This window comes from Amblyomma americanum, chromosome 9 (assembly GCF_052857255.1).
Source record: "Amblyomma americanum isolate KBUSLIRL-KWMA chromosome 9, ASM5285725v1, whole genome shotgun sequence".
Taxonomy (NCBI): Eukaryota; Metazoa; Arthropoda; class Arachnida; order Ixodida; family Ixodidae; genus Amblyomma; species Amblyomma americanum.
In genome coordinates, this window is record NC_135505.1 from 101,772,253 (window position 1) to 101,794,671 (window position 22,419).

Below are 22,419 nucleotides of genomic sequence, written 5' to 3' on the forward strand. Positions count from 1 at the left end.
GAGCTAGTGACAGAAGCCGCCGTCTCGTCGGCTGTTTCATTGCAGTACCCGTATCTATTCTCCAATAAGTCAAATCAGCTGCTTTGCGATCGAGGTCAGAAGCTGGCTGAGGGGACAGTGAAAGCCCTGACTAGGTCCAAATGACGCGAGCTTGCTTCCAAGCTTAGGTACAGCCAGGAATCAGAGGCAACTGGTGAGAGGGAGGGAATTCCCGAGATTGCGAAACCAAGCAAAGAAAATGCAGTTCGAGCACATGAACAGCAGCAGGAACCTGTTACCGAAGGTAACCCCATCGATGCCAGCCTACAAGAAGCGTGCAGTCCAGACTCCATGTTATTACCCACCTCCCTGTGCATGGATCGCTTGTTGCGCGTTGACAGAGACTCCTTAATCACAGAACAGGACCACAAAGGCGGATTGCTGTATCGCCATTACAGGGACAAAAAGGGGAAGACGCTTGATCAGCTGGTCGTGCCTGAAAAGTACCGCTCTGACCTTTTAGGCCTCTGTCACGGAAACAGTTGGTCAGGGCACTTAGGTGTGAACAAAACGAAGGAAAGGCTGCTTGGGGAATACTACTGGCCGGGATGTTTCCGAGATGCTGAACACTACGTGCAGTCATGCGACGCGTGTCAGCGCACCGGAAAACCAGGAGAAAGATGGAAGGCCCCGCTAAACTGGTGCCGCTTATCTCGGAGCCTTTTCGACGTCTGGTCATTGACACCGGCGGGCCACTACCCAGAACTAAGTCAGGCTATAAGTACGTACTCACTATGATATGCCCTGCTACCAAGTTCCCGGAGGCGGTGCCGCTAAAGGAGCTTAGCTCGGCAGAGATAGTGGACGGTCTCCTGTCCGTTTTCGCTCGAATTGGCTTTCCGGCAGAAATTCAGGCTGATCAGGGGACAGTTTTCACGAGCGCACTCACAACCACGTTCTTACAGAGGTGTGGGGTGAGGTTGATTCATAGCTCCGTTTACCACCCTCAATCGAACAGCGTCGAGAAGTGGCACTCAGTGCTCAAAAGAGTGCTACGTGCTTCCTGCTATGAGCACAAAGACGATTGGGAAAGTTGCCTCCCGGCAACGCTGTTCGCCCTGAGAACAGTACCGCACGAAGCGACGGGCTTCACTCCTGCAGAACTAGTGTACGGAAGGGCTCTTCGTTCCCCGCTTAGGATGCTTAGAGAAATGTGGGAGGGGACAGGAGAGAGTCAGTCAGTAGTGGAGTATGTGTTGCAGTTACTAAACCGCCTGAGTGCCACACGAGAACTAGTGGATCGAAATCTCAAAACGGCTCAGGAGACGGCGAAGAAGTACTACGACAAGAATGCTAGACTGAGAACTTTCAAGGCAGGGGATCGTGTGCTTATTCTCAGGTCCGCACGCAAAAATAAGATGGAAGTTCACTGGGACGGGCCAGTGGAAGTTTTGGATCAGATTTCAGAAACCAACTACACTTTGAAAATGCCAGGGAGAGGACAGCAGATAAAGATCTATCACTGCAATTTAATGAAGCCCTATGTAGAAAGGAGCGGGGTTGTAAACATGGCCGGAAATATCCCCGAAGGGCTACAAACCGAAAACCCTGAGTGGAAAGGCAGCATGAAAGAAAATGCTACCAACAGCATAGAGGAAATCGTGTCCCGATCCGCGAGCACCATGGATCTAGAACAAAAGCAACTCCAAGAATTGAGGCAACTGCTGTGGTAATTCCGGGAGAGTTTTAGCGACCGGCCGGGGAAGAAAAATCTCATCACGCATGAGATAGAGCTAACTTCGACCGATCCAGTAAGATCGAAAGCCTACAGAGTTTCTCCAAGGCAGAAAGAAATAATTGAGGCGGAGATAAAGCACATGCTGGAACTTGGCGTAATAGAGCCAGCAGAGAGCGACAACACCTCCCCGCTGATACTCGTGGAGGCACCAGGCAAAGATCCGCGACCTTGCGTGGACTACAGGAAGCTGAATACCATAACAAAGGACCAGCTGTACCCAAAACCGAACATCGAAGAAAGGATCGAGACAGTTAGCGCGGCACATTACATCTCCGCCCTTGACGTAGTGAGAGGGTACTGGCAAGTCCCCCTCTCGGAAAGCGCGAGTCGGTATGCAGCATTTATTTCTCCCATGGGGGTATTCCGACCTTTGGTGCTCAGTTTTGGGCTAAAGAATGCACCTTTTAGCTTTTCAAAGCTAATGGACATCATCCTCAAGGACATGCAGGATTTCGCGCTGCCTTACCTTGACGATGTGGCCATTTTTTCTAACTCTTGGGAAGACCATGTTTCCCATCTCAAGAGGGTACTGACGAGTTTGAGGGATGCTGGGCTAACCATTAAGGCCGAAAAATGTAGTTTTGGCTGCTCACATGTCACCTATCTTGGTCATGTTGTCGGTAGAGGGACGAGAAGACCGTCAGACCTCAAGATAGCCCCTATCGCTGAATTCCCGCAGCCCCGAACTAAGACGGATGTACGGTCATTTCTCGGTCTTGTGGGGTACTACCAAAGGTACATACCCAACTATTCACAGCTAGCAAGTCCTTTGACCGATGCGCTTCGCAAAGAAAAGCCGAATAGCGTTATCTGGGACGCAGCAAAAGAAATTTCGTTTCAGAGCTTGAAGAGCGTGCTGGTTTCGCGGCCCGTGTTACGCGCGCCGGACTACAGCAAGGAATTCGTGGTCCAGTGTGACGCCAGCGACCGGGGTATGGGGGTCGTATTAAGCCAAGTCGGAGACGACAATGAGGAGCACCCTATCCTTTATACCAGCAGGAAGTTAACCGTAAGGGAATAAGCCTACAGCGCTTCGGAAAAGGAATGCGCTTGTCTGGTTTGGGCCGCACAGAAGCTAGCCTGTTATGTTTACGGGGCGAAATTTACTTTCGAGACAGATCATTGTCCGCTTACATGGCTGCGTCAAATGTCGCCCAAGAATGGCCGCTTGCTTCGATGGAGTCTAGCCCTCCAGCAATAAAACTTTTCTGTGCGATACAAAAGGAGAAAATGTCATGGAAATGCCGACGGATTGAGCAGGTTATTCCCATAATTGAGGTATCCGTTCGGTGGCAATTCGGTGCCTTTTCGTATTTTTTTAGGTGCTAGTTAGCTTTGTTTTGGCGTGGTGTCCTATTATCCTTTTTCTTTTGCTTCCAAATTTTCCACCTCTCTTCAAGCCGTGTTCGGCGAATCGGGCTTTGGCAGCGAATTTGGCAGACATGGAAGCTGTTCTTAGTAGCCGAGATTATTGCTGTCAGCTACAAAATTTTGCGCTTACGTTTACATTGACAATGCAGTAGTATTGCAAAACAGCCTGGCGGCTCTCGGGTGAATTTCGTGCACTGCCTGGGGAGTGGCGCCATGTTGAGTGGCTGATTTCGACTAATGCCTCCGTTGTCCGAGGTTTAGGACTCTACTCTGTGCTTGCAGACAAGATGAAGAAGGGCCTCCCACACTACAACTGAAGTCATCTCTCCTCGACCAGTGACTGTGACCACTGGCCGATCGAGATTGTCCTGGCCGCGGAGGAGCTGTTACGTTTGGAGACGCCAACATGCCAATAATATTAAAGCCACTGGGAATCATCAATCTACCGAGGCTTCAAAGGGCCGTCGATGTGGTTGCAGCGCTACGAGTGCAGGTGGTGGCGTCTACAAGGGTCCTTCCCCCCCCCCCCCTGCTGTTTACGGGGTGAAACGGCTCCCCGCTGTCTGAGAACGGCTTTGGTGAACCTGTCTTTTGTTCTCAACGCCGGACCCACCCGGGACATTTTTCTCCCGGAGGGGACGACGGGGGAGCCGGCGAGCGGCGGAACTGCAAATCAGCCGTGACAAATGCGGCCGGGTTTGACTAAGCCAACGTCTCCGGAATCCTCGTGCTTCGAAAACAACTTCGACTTAGACTGTGCGTTCCCACGCTCTACGTGAAAGCTTCTGCGAACTGCGGTGGGATCCATTCGCCCCCCACGCTACCGCTGTGAAGTGCAGGTGACTGACCTTCGACGCTCTCAATGGGACCCCCTTCGAGCTATTCATCACTGAAGCCTGGACAGCGCGGACACTAATCTGCCAGAAGTGGCAAGAGTGTGTGGCTGGGGGCGGACCCGGAAGACTGGACACGTGATCTACATCACAGTGATTCGAAGCATTTTTAATGAACTAGATTCCCCAACTACGGACCCAGGGACAGCGGACCCTATTTAAGCAGCGATCTGGCGTGTGTTCGCCAGCTCCCGATTCACTCTTTCAATCTTTGTATAAATGTAAGTAAACCCTTCAGTCTCTTCTTCACCTCGAAGACCCTCTCATCTCTTCGTCACCCCCACTACAGCAGTCTCCCGATCCGGAACCCGGGGACACCGACCTTGGCGAGAGACGGCACAGGCGAACCAGGGGCCCGCATCTACCGTAAAAACCGGAATATAGGTCGAACTTTTTTTCAAAAAACCATCGCGAAAAGTCGACCCTCGACTTATATACCGGACATTGGCGGAAAAACTACGGAAGTCTTGCAACAATGGGCGGAAGAAGTAAACAGCCGCCATCGACATCAGCAGCGGCGTGGCGTGGCGACATCGTAGCACCGTCGTTTTGCGTTTGCATTGTTTCTTTGTTTAAAAATGAGCGGAAGGCGACGGCAATTCACCGTCGCCTTCAAGAAAAAGGCGATCGAGTACGCGGAAGCTAACGGCAACGTGGCGGCACAGCGCGAATTTGGAGTGGCGGAAAAATGCATTCGCTACTGGCGGAAGCAGAAGCAGCTTTTGGTTGCTTGCAGCAACCAAAAGAAAACTTCATTTCGTGGGCGGACTGCAGTGTACCCAGGACTGGAAAACAAGGTTGCGGATTTCGTCCGGGAGCTTCGTGCAAGATCGCTGCCTGTGACAGCTGAATCCATCCGTTTTAAAGCGGTAGAGATCGCGCGCGCCTCTGGACTGACGAGGGCGCAATTCAAGGGCTCGCCATCCTGGGTGCGGCGTTTCATGAAGAGGAAGGGCTTAGCACTACGGCGCCGTACTTCTGTGTGCCAGAAACTGCCCGAAGAATTCGAGGACAAGCTAATCGCGTTTCAGCGATATGTAATTGCGCTTCGGCAGCAACGCGACTACATGATAGGACAGATAGGAAACGCCGACGAAACGCCAGTGTGGTTCGATATGCCCTCAAGCCGGACTGTTTCCGAGAAAGGAGCGAAGCAAATCAAGCTTCTAACAACGGGCAACGAGCACTCGCGGTTCACTGTGATGCTCGCATGTACAGCTGATGGGAAGAAGCTGCCCCCTTTCATCATTTTTAAAAGAAAAACATTGCCGAAAGAGAAATTCCCACGCGACGTCATCGTCCGGGTTAATGAAAACGGTTTCATGAACGAATCGTTGATGCTGGAGTGGGTCCGGCTCATCTGGAAGCGGCGACCTGGTGCTCTCTTTGAGCGAGCGAACATGCTCGTTCTGGACTCATTTCGAGGCCACCTCACAGCCAACGTAAAGCGGGCCCTGTGCGACGGCAAGACGGACCTCGTGGTCATCCCTGGTGGACTGACACCTGTGCTGCAGCCACTAGACGTGGTGCTAAATAAACCGTTTAAAGATAGAGTGCGCGAACTCTATAATGAATGGATGCTGGGCGATAACCCGACTACCCCCACCGGCCGCCTGCGACGTCCACCGCTTGCGACTGTTTGTGGCTGGGTGTCGTCGGCGTGGAAATCTCTCCCGGAAGAGATGGTGCGCAAGTCTTTCAGGAAATGCTGCATAAGCAACGCGCTGGACGGCACAGAGGACGATGCTCTATGGGACGTGGGCAGCGAGAAGCACTCGTCATCGGACTCTAGTTCGGACGACTCTGATTCGGAGTAGCGATTGCGCACTTTGTGTCCTTTTGTGTACTGCACACCCGGCCAATTTTTAACAGCATCGCGCGACCATCGACCCGCGTGTTTGTCAGCACCTTATCATCACGGCACGGAGCGGCGAAATAGCGAAAGTAAGCGCATGTGTATACATGCGCGTATCTCGTTTGTTTCGCCGCTCAGCGCCGTTAATAAGGTGCTGACAAGCACGCGGGTCGATGGTCGCGCGATGCTGTTAAAAATTGGCCGGGTGCACATGCGAGCAGCATTTAAATAAATACTGTCACCATTGTGCAACCGGCTGAGTCGCATTTGTTTCAAGGTAAGGGTGTCTTTCAGTACTTTTGCCATTGAAAAATATTTTTTTCATTTTTACGATTGGTTAGTTGGGGGGGTCGACCTATATTCCGGTTCGACCTATAGTCCGGTTTTTACGGTAACAGTACATACCGTATTTACTCGAATCTAGGCCGGCCACGATTCTAAGCCGAGACCCGAAAGTTGAAGGCCACAGAAAACAAAAAAACTTACCTCGATTGTAGGCCGGCCGAAAAAACAACACTGTTTATACCTCATTATCACAATTATTTTTATGACGCGACACGACTGTTCTTACGTCGCCGCGCACGTGAAAGTGCGTGGCGCGAAACGACTGCACCATGTGTCTGCGCATAGGCGACTTGGTGTAGAGAGAGGAACTCGAGTGAGACACAGCGGGAAGCATCGTGCCTGCATGCTCTGCCGAAGCGCGATTGATGGCCCCGAGAGAGACCGTTGAAAAAAAAAAGCTGCCAAAGGAGCTTTGAGAGAAGAGGAGGAGGAGAGGCGGCGTTGGTGTTGGTGATAAAAACTACGCACGAAAACTTCACTGCTGCGAATGTGCTCACGCCACCGCACGAGAACAGAACAAGGCCAAAATGGCAGCCAGTGCTCATGTGTGCTTTGATCAGTATCGGCTACGGATAGCAACGGCTACGGATAGCAACGGCTACAGTGCTGTCTTTTGTTGGCGTTTTGTGGGGGCGCCACCTGCGTGCTACATTTATTCGTATTTTACGAATAAGAAACCTCGAAACGAAATCCTCGAATCTAAGCCGACATAAGAGTTCTACATCTCGTTTTTTTTAAAAAACTATCGGCCTAGATTCGAATAAACACGGTAGATGACATATTGATCTCAGACGCAACAAAGCCCAAGTACAGCAGTCATTTCAGGGCTGTTCACGAAGCTGGCTTCACTCTAAACGAGAAGTGTATCTTTGGTGCTCAAGAAGTAAAATTCCAGTGAGATGCAATCACAAGTGGAGGAATTGGGAGGGATGAAAATCCCATTCAGTGTGTCGCCAAGTTTCCACGACCATCATCCAAACACGATGTGCAAAGGTTCTTGGGAGCAGCGAGTTACTAAGTAAAGTACATTCCCTCTCTGCTGGAAAAGATGAAAGCTCTGCGGAGTTTATCCGACATGACTTCACTTTTTGAGTAGAACAACGTGCGCGTGGAACACCCCAAAAAAAAGTCTGAAACCAAGACTCCTAAACTCCATTTCATACAAATAAAGCAATGCTGCCAAAGCTAGCCCACCTGTTCATGCAGGCTAAGTCTGCACCCAGAAAGTTGTTCGCCAAACAACAAAAGTGAACGCAAGAATATTTTGTTGCGACAAGCGTTAATTGCCGTGGCTGGCACCTATTGGATATTGTTTTACCTCTTGCCACATTTTCGCTCTGTGACTCATCCAGTCTTCGAGAAGCAAAAGTTACACGAGGCGATATGACACCAGGTTGGCAGGGTGAATCAATCAAGCTTAATCCGTGTCCGAAAAGTGGTTCGCTCAGTGAAAATTACAGCCAGAAAGCCTGAACACTGAGCAATTCACAGTTTCCACCGTGCTTTTCAATGATAACACTTCATTTCACACTGCTCTTAGTTTTCGTCCTAACACTCATCTGAGTTTTGAGAAGAACGAATGATATGTGTGGTGGAGTATGGTTTCACGAACAGACTAATTCCGCATTCTCCGCAGCGTTGTCTGCTATGTATGAAATGGAGTACAAGTGCAGGAAAAAATGACAACAAAAGAATGAAGGGGCAAATACAGAGCTGGTAAGACCGAAATCCGAAGGAAGCACGATAATAGGGGCAGTATCCATGAACTTGAGGCAAGATCAGTTTGCCTTAGAACCAGGAAATATATAGAAGAATGTACAATACGGAAGATATTTGTGCAGCATCGAGGAGCAGTGCAGAAAATATTAAACATGTTCTGGTAGACTGCAAACCTGCTTAACCAGATATGAGCGAGAACATAGCCATCCAGTAGCCTTGGGATTCAGAGATAGCGAAAGCAAAATTAACAGGTGATGTAAAATTAGAATGGAGAAATTGCACGAAACATCACAGAAGTTGAAGAAATACAGCTTAGAACAAGAAAAACTGCCATGAATAGCAAAAAATAAACAGAACAAGTTTCAAAGTCTGAAAGAAGGAATTGGCTGCACAAAACAAATAAAACTCAACACTATTTTACAAGGCAAGGTGGCACTCACCACTGGCCTGATAAAAAGAGGATGACAATAGTTATCTATCTTGGGGAGACTTCCTCCCTTACTGAATAGAAGCATCAAGCTATGGTTCAACATAGCTGGCTGCAGTTCCTCTAGAATGTTCTTACCCTGGCTACTGGTACACCTGCAATGATTGCATAACGAGGATGCAAAAAACAGGCCCAGCAAAAAAGAAACGCCGAAAAACGACACCAACATTGCTCAATATGGCAGGTAGTCCTGTATTTTAAACTAGACCATTTAGTGCAATCGAAGAGTACCATGAATTTTCAGTCCTGTGTAGCGGCTATTGGGACGCGGAATGAGGATTTTATACTTGTATCCCATACGAGCAAGGAGAAAGGGACATCTATATGGAAAAAAAAGTCTGGTGATATGCCTAAGTAGTAGCTGTTTGTACCAGTTTTCGGCGTAAACTGCTGGCTGCAGGTATCGCCATCGGGATATGGTTCGCCAGCTTTCACAAGTCACGATAACGGACCATGAACAAGGTTATCACACACACCGCCAAAAAATTCATAAAGCATCTCCATTTTCACAGCAAAGCTATAGATTGCTAAAGAGCTAAGCGTTGCATCTGCTGTGCAATTAAGGAGATAGAAGAACGCTGACATCCCTTAAGAAATGCGAATAGAGCGATCTCCACGAACGTGTAATCTTTGCTAAGGCACGCTACAAGAAAAATAAGGCATCGAGAGCTCTCTGCGGACCCAGTTATTGAGATGGTCGTGGCTAAAATCATGTACGTAATGAATTTAGATAAATTAATGCCAATTACAGCTTTGTGGCCTATTGTGTATGCTTGGCCACTGATGCAAGTGTTAAAAACAGCAGGTATAAAGAGATAGCTCCGGCAGGTTTCACCAAAGGAAGTACGTCTGCTGTTGTGGTTATACACTTCTGCGGCTTTTATGTTACTGGTGAAGGCATAAACAAGCCCGAGTCTTGCCTGACTGTGCGACGACATTTGTCCAAGCGCGCACAATGACGGACCGCATCCTCACTAGCACACGCTGCAAACATGACGTTCACCAGGTCGCACGCACTTCCCCTTGCTCTGTAGACAGATAGATTTACTTCAGCAAAGCTTCTTCGTCACACAGACCCACAAGACATGAAAACCAAATATGTAAAGAACAAATTGAGGAACTGTACAACCGGCAACGCATGAAATTTGTACGATTGTTGATGCCACCTGCGATGCAGCTTGCATCCTGCCTGTATGCTCATAGTAGTAGTAAGAGGTTGAATAGAAGAGGAAAGGAAATGAGCACGGGCCTGTGACTGATCAGTTGTCACCACCACCAGTGGCGGCGTGCAGATGGAGAGGAGGGGAATAGCTAGAGTGAGAAAGGAAGGAGAGAGAGAATATAGAGTCGTGTTGTAGTGACCATGGGCTAACAATAGCCGTCCAAGCCTGTGTCCTCCAGGAAGATAAGGAGAGACCAGAGGGCCTTGGAAGCATTGGGGCCGGTGAGAAAAAGAAGGGCACTTGCCGTGTCCGAAGGTAGTCCTAGGTCCCTGTATCTGGAGGCCAGATTTGCCTGGTGGACGACAAAGGTGGGGCATTCGAGGAGGACATGGTCTGTTGTCTCTTTCGAGTGGCTCCAGCAATCTGCAGTGAGGACCAAACCGTTTCAATGGAGCCTAGCCCCGGTCCATGAGCAGCTAACCTGAACAAGGAGGGACCTCTGCCGTCAAGAAATCCCCTTGTCCAGCAAAAGTTGTAGGGGTGTCCCTTGGGCAACCCTGGGGTGCTCCAGTAGCAGCTGCCACTCTGTGATGGCTCTGGCAGCATCCAGGGGCACCACTGCAGAAGAGTACAGCCTCCATGGGCTGCCTTGGCCAGGAATCAGCAGCCTCACTGACCGGGGCTCCGACGTGGCTGGGGGGATCCAAGCAAGAGGGATGGAGCAGCCACGGGAGGAACAGAGTAGCTCAGGATGGAGGAATGGGAGTCCAGGATGTCAGCAGCCAGGCGGAGGGCAGCCAGCTGTGCTGTGGTGGAACTGGCCACAAATGGGAGCCTGGCCTGGCAGCTCTCTCCCAATGAGGGGCAAATGCAAGCAGCTGCAGCAGATGGGCAGGCCCCCATGAGGACCGACCAGTACACGAACAGCTGCGTGCAGCCAGCCGCCTTGCGGGTACAATTTAAAGAGCATGTGATGCACTGCATCACAAATTTCATCCCTCTGAGAAAGAAGGAAACATGCAAGCACAATCCGTGGATTACTCGAGAAATAATCCACATGAAACGAAAAATTAATAGGTTAAGGCAACGGGATAGGCAACGAGCAAACTTAGAACTAAGGGTCAACATAAGTTCGCTAACAAAAAAATTAAAGAATAAAGTACTCGAAGGTAGAAAACAATTTTGTGGCACTACGCTTAACAACTTCATTAAAAATTCCCCGGCCAAGTTCTGGAGGTATGTAAACAGAAAGAATGTCACTGCTAGTTCGCTTACAGGTGGGAAGCAGCAAGCTGATCTATTTAACAATTACTTCCAATCGATCTTCACTGCCGACAATGGTGTTTTAGGAACATTAGTGTGCCATAGTAACGAGTCAACACAACTTTCTGGCGCTCCGGTCATAAGTGTACCTGGGATTATTCCTCTATTGTTGAACCTTGATGAAAAGAAGAGTTGTGGTCCTGATGGAATTCTGAATTAGGCGTTATGCCGAACCAATCAGTACATATCTCTATCTCATATTTTCTAAATCACTTCAGGACAGCTGTCTGCGCGCTGAATGGAAGATAGCTAAAATGTCTCCATTCACAAATCAGGCGACGTAACGTCCCTGTCCACTTACCGGCCTATATCCCTCACATGTACCTGTTACAAAATTCTTCAGCAGATCGTATTAAAATTTCTTAAAGAACATACTGAGACTCAAAACTTCATTCACCAATACCAGCATGGCTTCAGAGCAGGTTCGTCCACTGTTACCCAACTGGCCGGAGTTTTTCATGACCTCGCACAGGTAATCAATGACCTAAGTCAAACTGATATAATTTTCCTCGATTACTCAGAGCCTTTCGATCGTGTGGCACATGCTAAACTGAATTTCAAACTAAACAAATACTTGGTCCCGTTATGAGGTGGACAGCCAGCTACTTATCACAACGCCGGCAATATGTGCAATACAATAACGATGCCTCTGATATCAATCTGTTCTTGCAGCATTTTTGTTCATTTTATACATAAACGACATAACATATCACGTTAATGTGAAGGTGCGTCTCTTTGCAGATAATTGCATGCTATATCAAAAAAAAAAAAAGCCGACCAGGTAAGGTTAAACACAGCTTTGGGCAACGTCATACAGTGGTGCAATACATGGCAAATGGTAATAAATTTGAGAAAAACTAGTGATCTGTCACAAATGAGAAAACAAAAATTCTCTTATGGCACGGGCAACGGCGTTCTCAAAACAGTAACTGAAAAGAAATACCTTGGTGTGATTATTTCTGATGATCTGAGCTCTAAAGCCCAAGTACTAAACATTACCAAAAAAGCAATGAACAGCTTATGCTTCCTTAAACACGCCTTGCGCTTTGCAAATTCAGATACCAAGTTACTCGCGTATAAAGTCCTTATCCGTCCAATCTTAGAATATGCGAACGTCACCTGGTTTCCGTATATGCAAAAAGATGTACACATGCTCGAATCAGTTCAACGAAAAGCTGTTCGGTTTATCTACCACAGGTACCGGCGCACGGATTCTCCCACAGAGCTGCCTTCCTGCGCAGGCCTAGACCCCTTATCAAGCTGCGTCACACTCCATAGACTTAAAGTTTCTTTATCAATTAATTCATAATGCATTCAACATGGATCCTTCTATTTACATTAGTTTTAATGATTCTAAACAAAAACGTCACAAGCACAAATTTAAAATAATGAATATTCTTGTGCTAACAACACATTACGTTTCCTTTTTCCCCCAAGCCGTAAAAGAATGGAATGGCCTGGATAAATCTATAACTGCTCAGGCTTCATTTGAAAAGTTCGCTGAGCTTGCAGCCTCATCGGTCCTATCAACACGCCAAACCTGATTATCATGTACAGTCTTTATTGGTTTTTTGTTGTTGCCCGCTCGTTGTGTACCTAGCTTACTGTATGAAGGAATGTTAAAGGATGGTTCCATCCTGGTTCTTTGTAAGGCTGGCCTTTGCTAATACAGATTCCAATCTTGGGCCAATTACCTGTACTGGTTTGGATGTGTTTGAACGCATGCTTTGAAGACCAGAAGAGCAAACTATCTTCCGTTGACTATGCCGCACTCGATGTGATCGTTTATTGATGCTTTACTATCTTGTTTCTTTAAACCTTATTGCTGACCCTTGTGTTACTGTCTGTTAATTTGTATCTTGCTTATAAATCCACTCCTGTAACAGTCTCAGTGAGACTAACAGTATGATAAATAAAAAAAAAATAAAGTCCTCCTCCAGGGTCACCGCTGCCGCCTTGGGAGGAGAACTGCTGGGGTGAGGCGCTTTGGTCTGGTGGCAAGAGCACCCAGAAACGGTGGCCCAGGTCCAGTCGTGGAGGGGGAGGAAGGCGCTCTGGTTGCCCTCCCACCAGTTGCTCGAGCGCCAGGGCAATCTACCCCCTCCGTGATAGGGGATGGCTGAGGAGGCGCTCCAGAAGGAGGCGTCCGTCCGGGGTGAGATGAAGTCACCGAACATGTCAAAGTGCTGCCAGTTGGCCCTGCAGCACTATAGGCCACACCCCAGCCTCTGCAAGTGTAGCAGGGACTTGGGAGCCCTGGGGAAGTCCCAGGCACAGATGGAAAACAGCACCAAAGGGCAATGTCATCTGCGTTGAAGGCAATGCAAACGGGGAGTCTCAGGCCATCAGGAAGGCAGCAGGGCAGCTGGGCCATCACCAGGTTGAACAGCATGGGGCTCAGCACACTAGTCTGGGGGACCCCTCTGATGGGGACCTGAGGGATGCTGGTAGCGCCTCCTGCCCGGACGAAGCACGTGCGGCCTGTCAGGAAGCCCTGGATGTACCCCCGGAGGTTGCCTGTGACACCAAGGCAGCCCACAGCCTCGAGGATTGCCTCATGGGTGACGTTGTCAAATGCCCCCTTCACATCCAGGAGTGTGAGGCAGAAGACATGGTGGGACCGACGTGCCTCCTCGAGGCTGAACACGACATCTGAGATGGCATCAGCGGTGCAGCGGCGCCTCTGAAAGCCAGACTGCTGCTCGGGCTGAAAGCCGGTGATGATTCACTCCATTCTCCCCAAGGCCATAGATTCCAGGAGCTTACCTGGGGCCGATGTTAGTGAGACTGGCCTGTATGACTGCAGGCCAACAGGTGGCATGCCAGCCTAGAGGGCCAGGACCACCACGGCTGTGCGCCAGATCTCCGGAAGGCAGCCTCTTGTCCCGACCTCGTTATATGTCTGCAGGAGGCTTCTCTGCATGGTGTCATCAAAGTTCCGGAGCATCTGACACATGATGCCATCTGGAATAGGAGCACTGCGGTGCTAGGAATGAGCAGGGCAGAGGTGAGTTCCCCCCTCGTGAGAGTTGTGGAGCAGATGGCCATGACGTCAGCAGCATGTCTGCCGGCCGTCTGCATGCTGTTTACACGTGGGTAGAGACCAGCAGGAGGAAGCTCCCAAGAGAACACGGCCTTTGCCAGCTTGTCAGACAGCTGCTGGTAGGCGAGTCCATCAGCCACTGCGATGGCCAGGTAGGGAGCCCGCTGGATGGGAGGCTGCAGTAGTGACCACAACAGGCACCAGGCCCTGGCACTCCCCCTGGCGGCCACCAGGGAAGCACAGATCCATTCTTACGACTCTCTGCGGCATCGGTTGGGGGTCCGACGGCAGTTCGCATCTAGCCAGTTGTGCTCGGTCCATTGTTCAGGCTGTTCGTGCGGAGGGCGCTCCGCTCTGCCCGGCGCCATTGTGCTCTCAGCTGGGGAGGTGGAGATCTGGGACGAGCAGGTTGGGGGAACCTCACATCAGACCTTGGCTGCCTCGGCACACCGGGCCACATGTGTCAGGATGTCGTCTTGCATTGGGAAGCTGCGGAGGAAATCCTGAAACTTGTCCAAGTGGACAACCTTGCATCTCCGTCCATCCACTCTCTTGCCTGGTTTGGGAGCCAGGGTGACAGGGAAGTGGTCCGAACCCCAAGTGTCTGCCGAGGGGTGCCATCCATAAACACATCACGGCAGACAAACGTTGGGAATCCAGTGTAGAAAACATGCAGCCCAGTACCGCGAAGAGCCAGAACTAGGTCCCGGCCACGAAGATCCTACCTGTGGTATCCCGAATGCGGGCGTGCTGCGTTGAAGTCCCCGCAGAGAAAACAGTCGCCGCCAATGAGACTGACCAGCTGCGGCAAGGATTCGGTATCATAAGGGGTCCGAGGATGTACGTATACACTTGCCACACCAGTATCAACCTGGCCCAGCCTGAACCTCAAACAGACGAACTCCATGGGGGCCACTACCGCATCACTCACCAAAATCTCCATCTGGGCCAGAGTCTTGTGGACGAAGATGGCTGCCCGGGAAGGTCCAGGAGGATGGCTGTCCTCTAAGCATGGGTCCGCCAAACAGGAGGGCTGCTGACAGCTGGACCTGCGACCATAGCCGATGGAGCCAGGCAGGTGAAGCTTGTTCCGCAGCAGGTACACCTCCTGGAGGGCCAGGACGTCATATTCCTCCAGCCAGAAGAGGTCGTGGGGCTCGGAGAGACGGGGACGAAGCGCATGGCAGTTCCACTAGAGGAGCCGTGGTCTGGGGATCATCCGTGGAAGGCTAGTCATTGTGGTTTGGTTGATGCTGCTCAGCCTGCACCATGCTCAGTGGTGGCTGGCTGGCTGCTGGGTGGACTGCTGTTGAGGGCTTGGAGGGTTGCAGCCAAGGTCGTCGTCAGCTGTTCCCGCTGGCCGCTCAGGGGGAGAGGTGGTGTGCCGGTCTGGGGGAGGGAACGTCCTGAGCCATGTCGAGGGGTCGTGGGATGCAGGGCCTGCAGGGGTGGCCTGGGGGAGTCTGCCATTGATTGCCTGACGGCCTGGGCATATGATTTCTCCCCTGTCCGGAGGTTCAACCGGATGGCCCTTCATGACACAGGCTCCGCAGCGGCTACAACCGCTGTCGCCGCACATCAATCCTCCTGCCAACAGGGGCAGGCCGGGTTGTCAGCGGGATGGCGTTTGCTGTAGTTCGTGCACCGTGGTGCAGAGGCATCACAGGCACCGATCCCGTAGTGGCGTCCGCAGCGGCGGCAGTGCCTGGGGTGAGTACAGGTGGCAGTCACGTGTTCGAGGCAGCCGCAGTGACTGCACTGGATAGGGCGTGGCAGGGCTGGCCGTACTAGCAGTTGGAATTTGTAGAGAGTCACATGGGATGGTGGTTGTAGCGCCCCAAAGCGGATCTGCAGGGTGGTGCCCTGGCCGCGTTGTACTCCCAGGATAGGCACTGGGGCTCCAGGCCTGAAGGCAGTTCAGCCCCCCCGTATCAACAGGAACGCTCGGAAGATAGTCAGCCTTCCAATAGCCTCCGGGTTCAGTGGTAGCAAAAGAAAAATTACCATGTGATGTAAAAGCAGAATGAAGAAACAGCACAAAACGTCACAGAAATTGAAGGAATACAGCTTTGAACATGAAAAACTGCCATGAATGGCAAAAAATAAACAACAAGATTATAAGTCTGAAAAAAGGAAGGGGTAGTACAAAACAAATAAAACTATTCGGCACTTTAACTTAACAGGCAAGGTGCCTCTCACCACTGGCCTGATAAAAGGAGGATAGCAATAGTTATCTATCTAGGGGAGACTTGCTCCTTCAGTACTCTGTTTTACTGGATAGAAGCATCAAGTTATGGTTCAACATGGCAGGCTGCAGTTCTTCTGGAATGTTTTCCACAGGCTACTGGTACTACTGCAATGCCTGCAAAATGAGGACGCAAAACAAACCCAGAAAAAACAAAAAGACGAAAAATGATACCAACATTGTTCAATACGGCGACTAGTCCTGCACTTTAAACTAGACAATATAGTGCAATCGAAGAGCACCATGCCTTTTTCAGTCCTGTGTAGTGGCTATTAAGATGCGGAATAAGGATTTCATACTCGCATGCCATGTGAGCATGGACAAAACGGACTACAATATGAAAAAAGCCTGGTGACATGTCTAACTAGTAGCTGTTTCTACCAGTTTTCAGCACAAACTGCTAGCTACAGGTACTGCCATAGGGATATGGTTCACCAGCTTTCACAATTAGGTCGCGATAATGCACCACGAAACAGTTATCACACATACCACCACAGAATTCATAAAGCATCTCCATTTTTACAGCAAACCTATACACTGCAAAAGATCTAAGTGTTGCATTTGCTATGCGATTACAGACATAGAAGGACGCAAAAATCCAATAAGAAATGTGGACGGGGCAATCGCCACGAACGTGCTATCTTTTCTAAGGCCTGCTACAAGAGAAATAAGGCGCGGAGAGCTAACTGGCGACCCAGTTAGTGAGATGGTCGTGGCTGAAGACATGTAGGTTATGAATTTAGATAATTTAATGCCAATTACAGCTTTGTGGCCTATGGGGAACCTGCGCTGGCAAGGTGGCACTACAATTGTTCCATTCGGTGACTCAAAACTGCTTTTGTCAGCCGCTTGGGCAACTGCAAATGCGAGAACACATTCTGCGTGATCAGATACCCGCGTTTTGCTGACAGCATTCATTGCCTAGCTTCTCTCGGCATAGCCCAGATAACCGACGCACGGCATGTGGCCTTCGACAGAGTGCGGAGGCTCACGCCAATAAGCACCTGAAGGCGGCACGGAAAATTACTAAGAGTACGACCCAAAACATCTTAGGTCTCCTCGATTTGGCAGCACTTTCTGCACCAGTTCAGGAAGTGCGGCACTCTCGCACTCGATTTGACAGTGCAGCTAGTGCCACCTACACTTCGGCACTCAATTTGGCTTCGTGCTGCAGGAGTTCTTCTGCACTGCTGCACTAGCCTCCTGGCGAGTTCTCTTCTCGTGAAAGTAATGCAAGGTGCTTGGCGCGCTCCGTAGCAGACGGCTCAGCGGCCATGCTACGGTGGCTATACCTGTTTTAGTGAGCGGCGTTGAGACCATGGTTGAGACGGCCGTGTACCCGTGACAGATGCGGCATCCGCGCCGGGCCCTCACCAAATAGCTGAAATGACAGTGCGCGTACGTGAGGGTATGCGTGCGCGTGTCTGTGTACTCGCGTAAGCGTAAGATGCAGATTGTGAGATGTTTCATACTAAGTGGGCAATTGCAACGTTTGTGATGTGCTGCGACATCAGTACCTCCGCTTAAGGCAGCGACTGGGCTTGAGGTTGCTGTCAGCCCACACCTTCGCCTGCCACTTAGCCTCTGACAGTCACGTCGCCGTCCACCGAAAGTGAACACACGATTGAGTTGAGTTCAAATATAGATCAGGACACTCTTGGCGGACAACCGCAATCACTTTTCTATAGAACGGAAGCAGCCTGAATCACGCTTATGGACTGTAAAAGATCGTCTCGAGCGGTAATCTGAATAACCTCTCAAATTCATTGTTGCCTCTTCAAAGTACCCGTTGAATCAGTGACGGTCGATCGGCCTGCGCCACTTTGTACAACGCAACGGAAAGAACGGTGTCAAATTCTTCACCACTTTTGGAATTAACAAATTTTATAGCCGCTCCACGAGATGTGCCACTTCGAGCAGATTTGCATAGCGTTCAATGTAGCTAGCACAATCTCGCGCATATGTGAAAACACGCGACAAACACCAACACATGGCCGCAGCAGACGAAAGTTTCTGCACTTTTGCACACGATTTGGCCGCTGCACCGACAGCACTTGTGTCAGGCTACACTCGCGCCGCAAAAGCTGGCACTACACTGACACGGCAGTTTTGTGAACTAGTGCAGAAAGTCCAGGCAAATCGAGGAGACCACTTGCTCTTCCCGCTAGGCAGTGTGTTATGGCGCTCCAATCGGCACGCAAACTTCAGCGCAAGGTCCCCGTTGTGTCCACTTGCCCACCGAAGCAAGTGTGAAGTATAACAGGTTTAAAGAGATAGCTCCGGCCGGCTTCAACAGAGCAAATTCGTATGCTATTGTGGTTGGACATTTCTGCGGCTTGCATGTTAACGGTGAAGGCGTTTACAAAACGGAATCTTTCCTGACAGTGAGGCGTCATTTGTCCAAGCGCGCACTAAGACACAGCCCGTCCTCACTAGCGCACGCTGCAAAAGTGACGTTCACCGGGTCGCACGCACTTACCCTTGATCTGTAGGCAGCCAGATTTACTTCTGCAAAACTTCTTCAAACAGACCCACAAGACACGAAAACCGAATATGTAAACAACAAATTGAAGAACTGCAACAACAGGCAAAGCACGAAACTTGTGCGATTGTTGATGCCGCCCGCAATGCAGCTTGCATCCTGCCTGCATGTTAGGCGTGGACACGTTTAAATATAAACATCATAAGAACCATGTAGACAGCCTCAATTAAGTATTAATGACGCAGCAAAGTGTCAACTGTGCACATTGTATTTTTATTTGAAAAATGGCTGTCAGTTGCGACCTTACAGCGCGATCGAAACCAAAACCGAATTTTGATGCGGTTGGTTTCGATATCGCACTCGATGGAGCACAATAATTCAATGTTATATCCTAAATTTATAGCTGGCTGAGCTTGTACGTGCGATTATTTACTCGTTGCCACTGCGTGCTGCTTGAATAGAAATCGTGCGTGGAGATACTTCTCCACTCTCTTGAACCTACATTCCGCCGATGCATAGCACCCAATTTTTTATTTGCTGAATGCACAGTACTAGAACACGTCCAGCTCGCTGCTACCAAGCGCAACGCATGTCACGCGTATCGTGAACTCTTTGCATGGCCAGGGCCTTTGCAACAAGGACCTGATCATGCGCAGAGTTTTAAAATATGGCTCCTTGTCCGGACTTCATTCCAGAATACCCGAATAGGTAACGATATGCAAGGAGATCGTTTGGAGCGTACGCTTCGTTGCGGTTGTAGGCGCGCTAACGTTCTGCTTCGGCAATTGTTATGGATTTCGGCGCATTCGTTCTTGTGAAAAGGCGTTAGTTGTACCCTATAGGTGCGAGCTCTGTACCCTTTTCATCAACATATAGAAATTTCCGTACAGAAACTTCCGTAAAAAAATTATCCTGGGCGCAGTCTAATTAAATTTGGCTGCCTACAGAGCAAGGGTAAGTGCGTGCGACCCGGTGAACGTCACTTTTGCAGCGTGCGCTAGTGAGGACGCGCTCCGTCTTAGTGCGCGCGTGGACAAATGACGCCTCACTGTCAGGAAAGATTCGGTTTTGTAAACCTTCACCGGTAACATGCAAGCCGCAGATATGTCCAACCACAACATCGCTGACAAGATAGCACACGTGTTGTCTTGCGTTGACTTTTATAACGTACGTATAAGCGACGACTATCCCGCCCCAATCAAATGATATAAATTGTTTACCTTAAAGAAACCTCTGAGGTGCTTAAAATCTCAGTTTGTTAGCATTTCTTTTAAAAATCTAAAAACACAAGACATGCATGTCCACAAGTGCACTTTCTGCAATGAGCAAATTTACACGGGTGAAAATACCAGAAGACACTGGAAAGTGTTTTTTTTTTGCACATGAGCATAAAATACGATATGATGCCTCAGGGCATGAATTTGGGCTAGGTGTAATGGAGGATGCCGTATTGGTTAAAATAATGAACAAAGGCTAGCCGATTTCATAAAGTCCAGTAATGAACGATGGTATATGGTTCCTGCGTCCAGGCTATATATGAAGCAAGGTTGCTCAGTTAAAGACCCACTATACCTGCAGGTGCCTGATCCTTATAGGCTAAATTGCGAGCTGTGCAGTCCCAACACAGCAAATGGTGAATGTCAGCTTCAATGTCCTCGCGTTTAGAAATTGGACACCCAGGCCAAGGAAAAAAACCTCGACACCAAGGCCACTTCAGAGTGAATCCATGCCTTTTCAACAAGTGCACATGCCTTTTCAACAAGTGTACATACGTTGAGACAAGTGCAGTGCCTTTTATTTTATTTTGCTCAATTAATATCTGAACTGGAACTTTGCAAGCACTGTTCTGAACATGTTATTGATCTATGAAAGATTTCTTAAATTGGGCATTTCAATCTTGAGCGGCTTTGGCACTTAATTATTGTTACCTCTGCATCATTTTTACAGTGATCACAGGTGCATTCCTCCATGCTTCACATTTAATGGGGTTCAATATATGTTTTACACAGTTTTCTTACTTGAGTAACTTTAATAACAACAAACACCAAGAGATTTCAACATGAAAACTTAATAAGTAAATTATTTCTACTTCTATTTCTTTTTGATGCCCAATTAATCATATGACCTAAATCCTGCATTTAATTTTTTTTCTTTACTCTCTCTCCTTCTGCTATAGATCAAAGGCATCTGTTTTATCTCATTTCTCACTTGAAGGATTTTTAAACGTATTTTTTTCATATATTGTCTATGGTTTGGTGAACTGAGGCGTTAATTTTTGATTATTTCGGTATTTTGGCGGTTCTCTTCGATTATCATTCCAAGGATTCGGATGGAACGCACTTGTCTAATTACTTTTCCTTGCACTTGTATGCTTATGTTGGCTGGCGGGAGGCTGGATTTCTGTCCTCTAGGAATGTCTCTTTTAATTAGGAGCTCCGATTTGGGATGAGAACATTCAAGTCCTACCGCTTTAACGTAGGCTTCTATGGTATCGACGGCCCTTTGTAGGGTCTCTTCTATCTCCCCATCATTTCCCTTCCTAATCCAGAGGGTAATATCGTCGGCATAGATAGTGTGTCTGAGATCAGGGATGGCCTCGAGGTGTTTCGGTAGTTCTATGAGGGCCAGGTTAAATAAGAACGGCGAGAGTACCGAACCCTGCCGGGTCCCCCGACAGCCCATGCGTATAGGATTTGAGATGACCCAACTGAGCGATATCTCTGTCGTCCTTTGGTCCAGATATGATCCTATGTAATTCAAGGTTCTGAATCCTGGATTTAGCCTCGATAGGTTAGTGAGGATGGTCTCATGTGACACGTTGTCAAAGGCCTTGTTTAAGTCTAATCCGAGGATAGCTCTCGTGTTCTTGCTTTTGGGGATGAATGTCGTCAACTTGCCCGTTCCTTCACGTCTGAAGCCCAGCAGCACCACAAAGCATCCGTGACCCATCTGCTCTTGTTCCGCCTTACCCTACTGACTCCTTGGATTGGCTATGGGTCCCGTCTTCCAGTCCCAGCCTCTCCTCGAAGCTTGTAAGCCAGTATCAAGGGCCTTATCATATCATCCAGCAAACCTCTCCTTTAAGTTACCTCATCGAGCCCCACCAACCGTCCTCGGATCACCGTCACCATGGCCGTGAAATTGTACACGTCGATCGCCTTAAATTCTACTACGATCCTCTCATCCTCGCCTCTTCATAATTTGCCCGTCCGTATCCTCCCAGTCGCCAGGATGGCGGCTTTTCGCCCAGGGGGTTGTTATTGGACAGAAATGAGGCTTGGGAAGTGCCAGCGGCTGGTGACAAAAGAAGACGACGACACAATGTGGGTGTTGTTCAAGAAGCTGACGACGTGCCGAACGCTAGACGCTCCTGTGTCGTGCCCTTACCGGATTCCTGGTTTCTGAAGGACCTCTTGGTTGAAGGCCAGTTGACGTCTTATACTACTATATATATATATATATATATATATATATATATTGTAGTGTGGTAATCTTCATCGATATAACCACTGACATGCGTCGCGTGCTGCCGCTCTCAAGGACGAAGAAGTTGTTCGCTGCCTTGCTCTTTCGCCACGCCTGACGCTTCGCTGCGAGTCTCCCCTGAGCGGCTGGAATCATCTGGGTTCACCGAATAAACACACCCCTACAATTGGTGCAGGTGCTGCTGGGTACGTTCCCGTCCACCCTGGAACTAAGAAGCCGCACGTTACCCT

At 49.3% G+C, this 22,419-nt stretch overlaps 1 protein-coding gene across 7 annotated transcripts in view; it reads right to left on the bottom strand.

Moving 5' to 3' along the window:
- LOC144103899 (uncharacterized) overlaps positions 1–18,895 on the bottom strand; it is a 37,546-nt gene extending 18,651 nt beyond the window's left edge. For 2 of the 7 annotated variants that reach the window (XM_077636609.1, XM_077636608.1), the window contains exons 1-5: positions 18,701–18,887; positions 17,514–17,602; positions 10,288–10,488; positions 10,092–10,228; positions 9,915–10,033 (exon numbers count right to left, since the gene is read on the bottom strand). In XM_077636609.1, coding sequence (XP_077492735.1) covers positions 10,116–10,228; positions 10,288–10,488; positions 17,514–17,541 — 342 coding nt within the window. In that variant the 5' untranslated portion in view covers positions 17,542–17,602; positions 18,701–18,887 and the 3' untranslated portion in view covers positions 9,915–10,033; positions 10,092–10,115. Of the gene's footprint in view, positions 1–9,914; positions 10,034–10,091; positions 10,538–17,513; positions 17,603–18,700 lie in introns of those variants that run through there. The other 5 variants (XM_077636605.1, XM_077636611.1, XM_077636606.1 and 2 more) reach the window with 5 other exon arrangements.
- Positions 18,896–22,419: the final 3,524 nt, after the last annotated feature.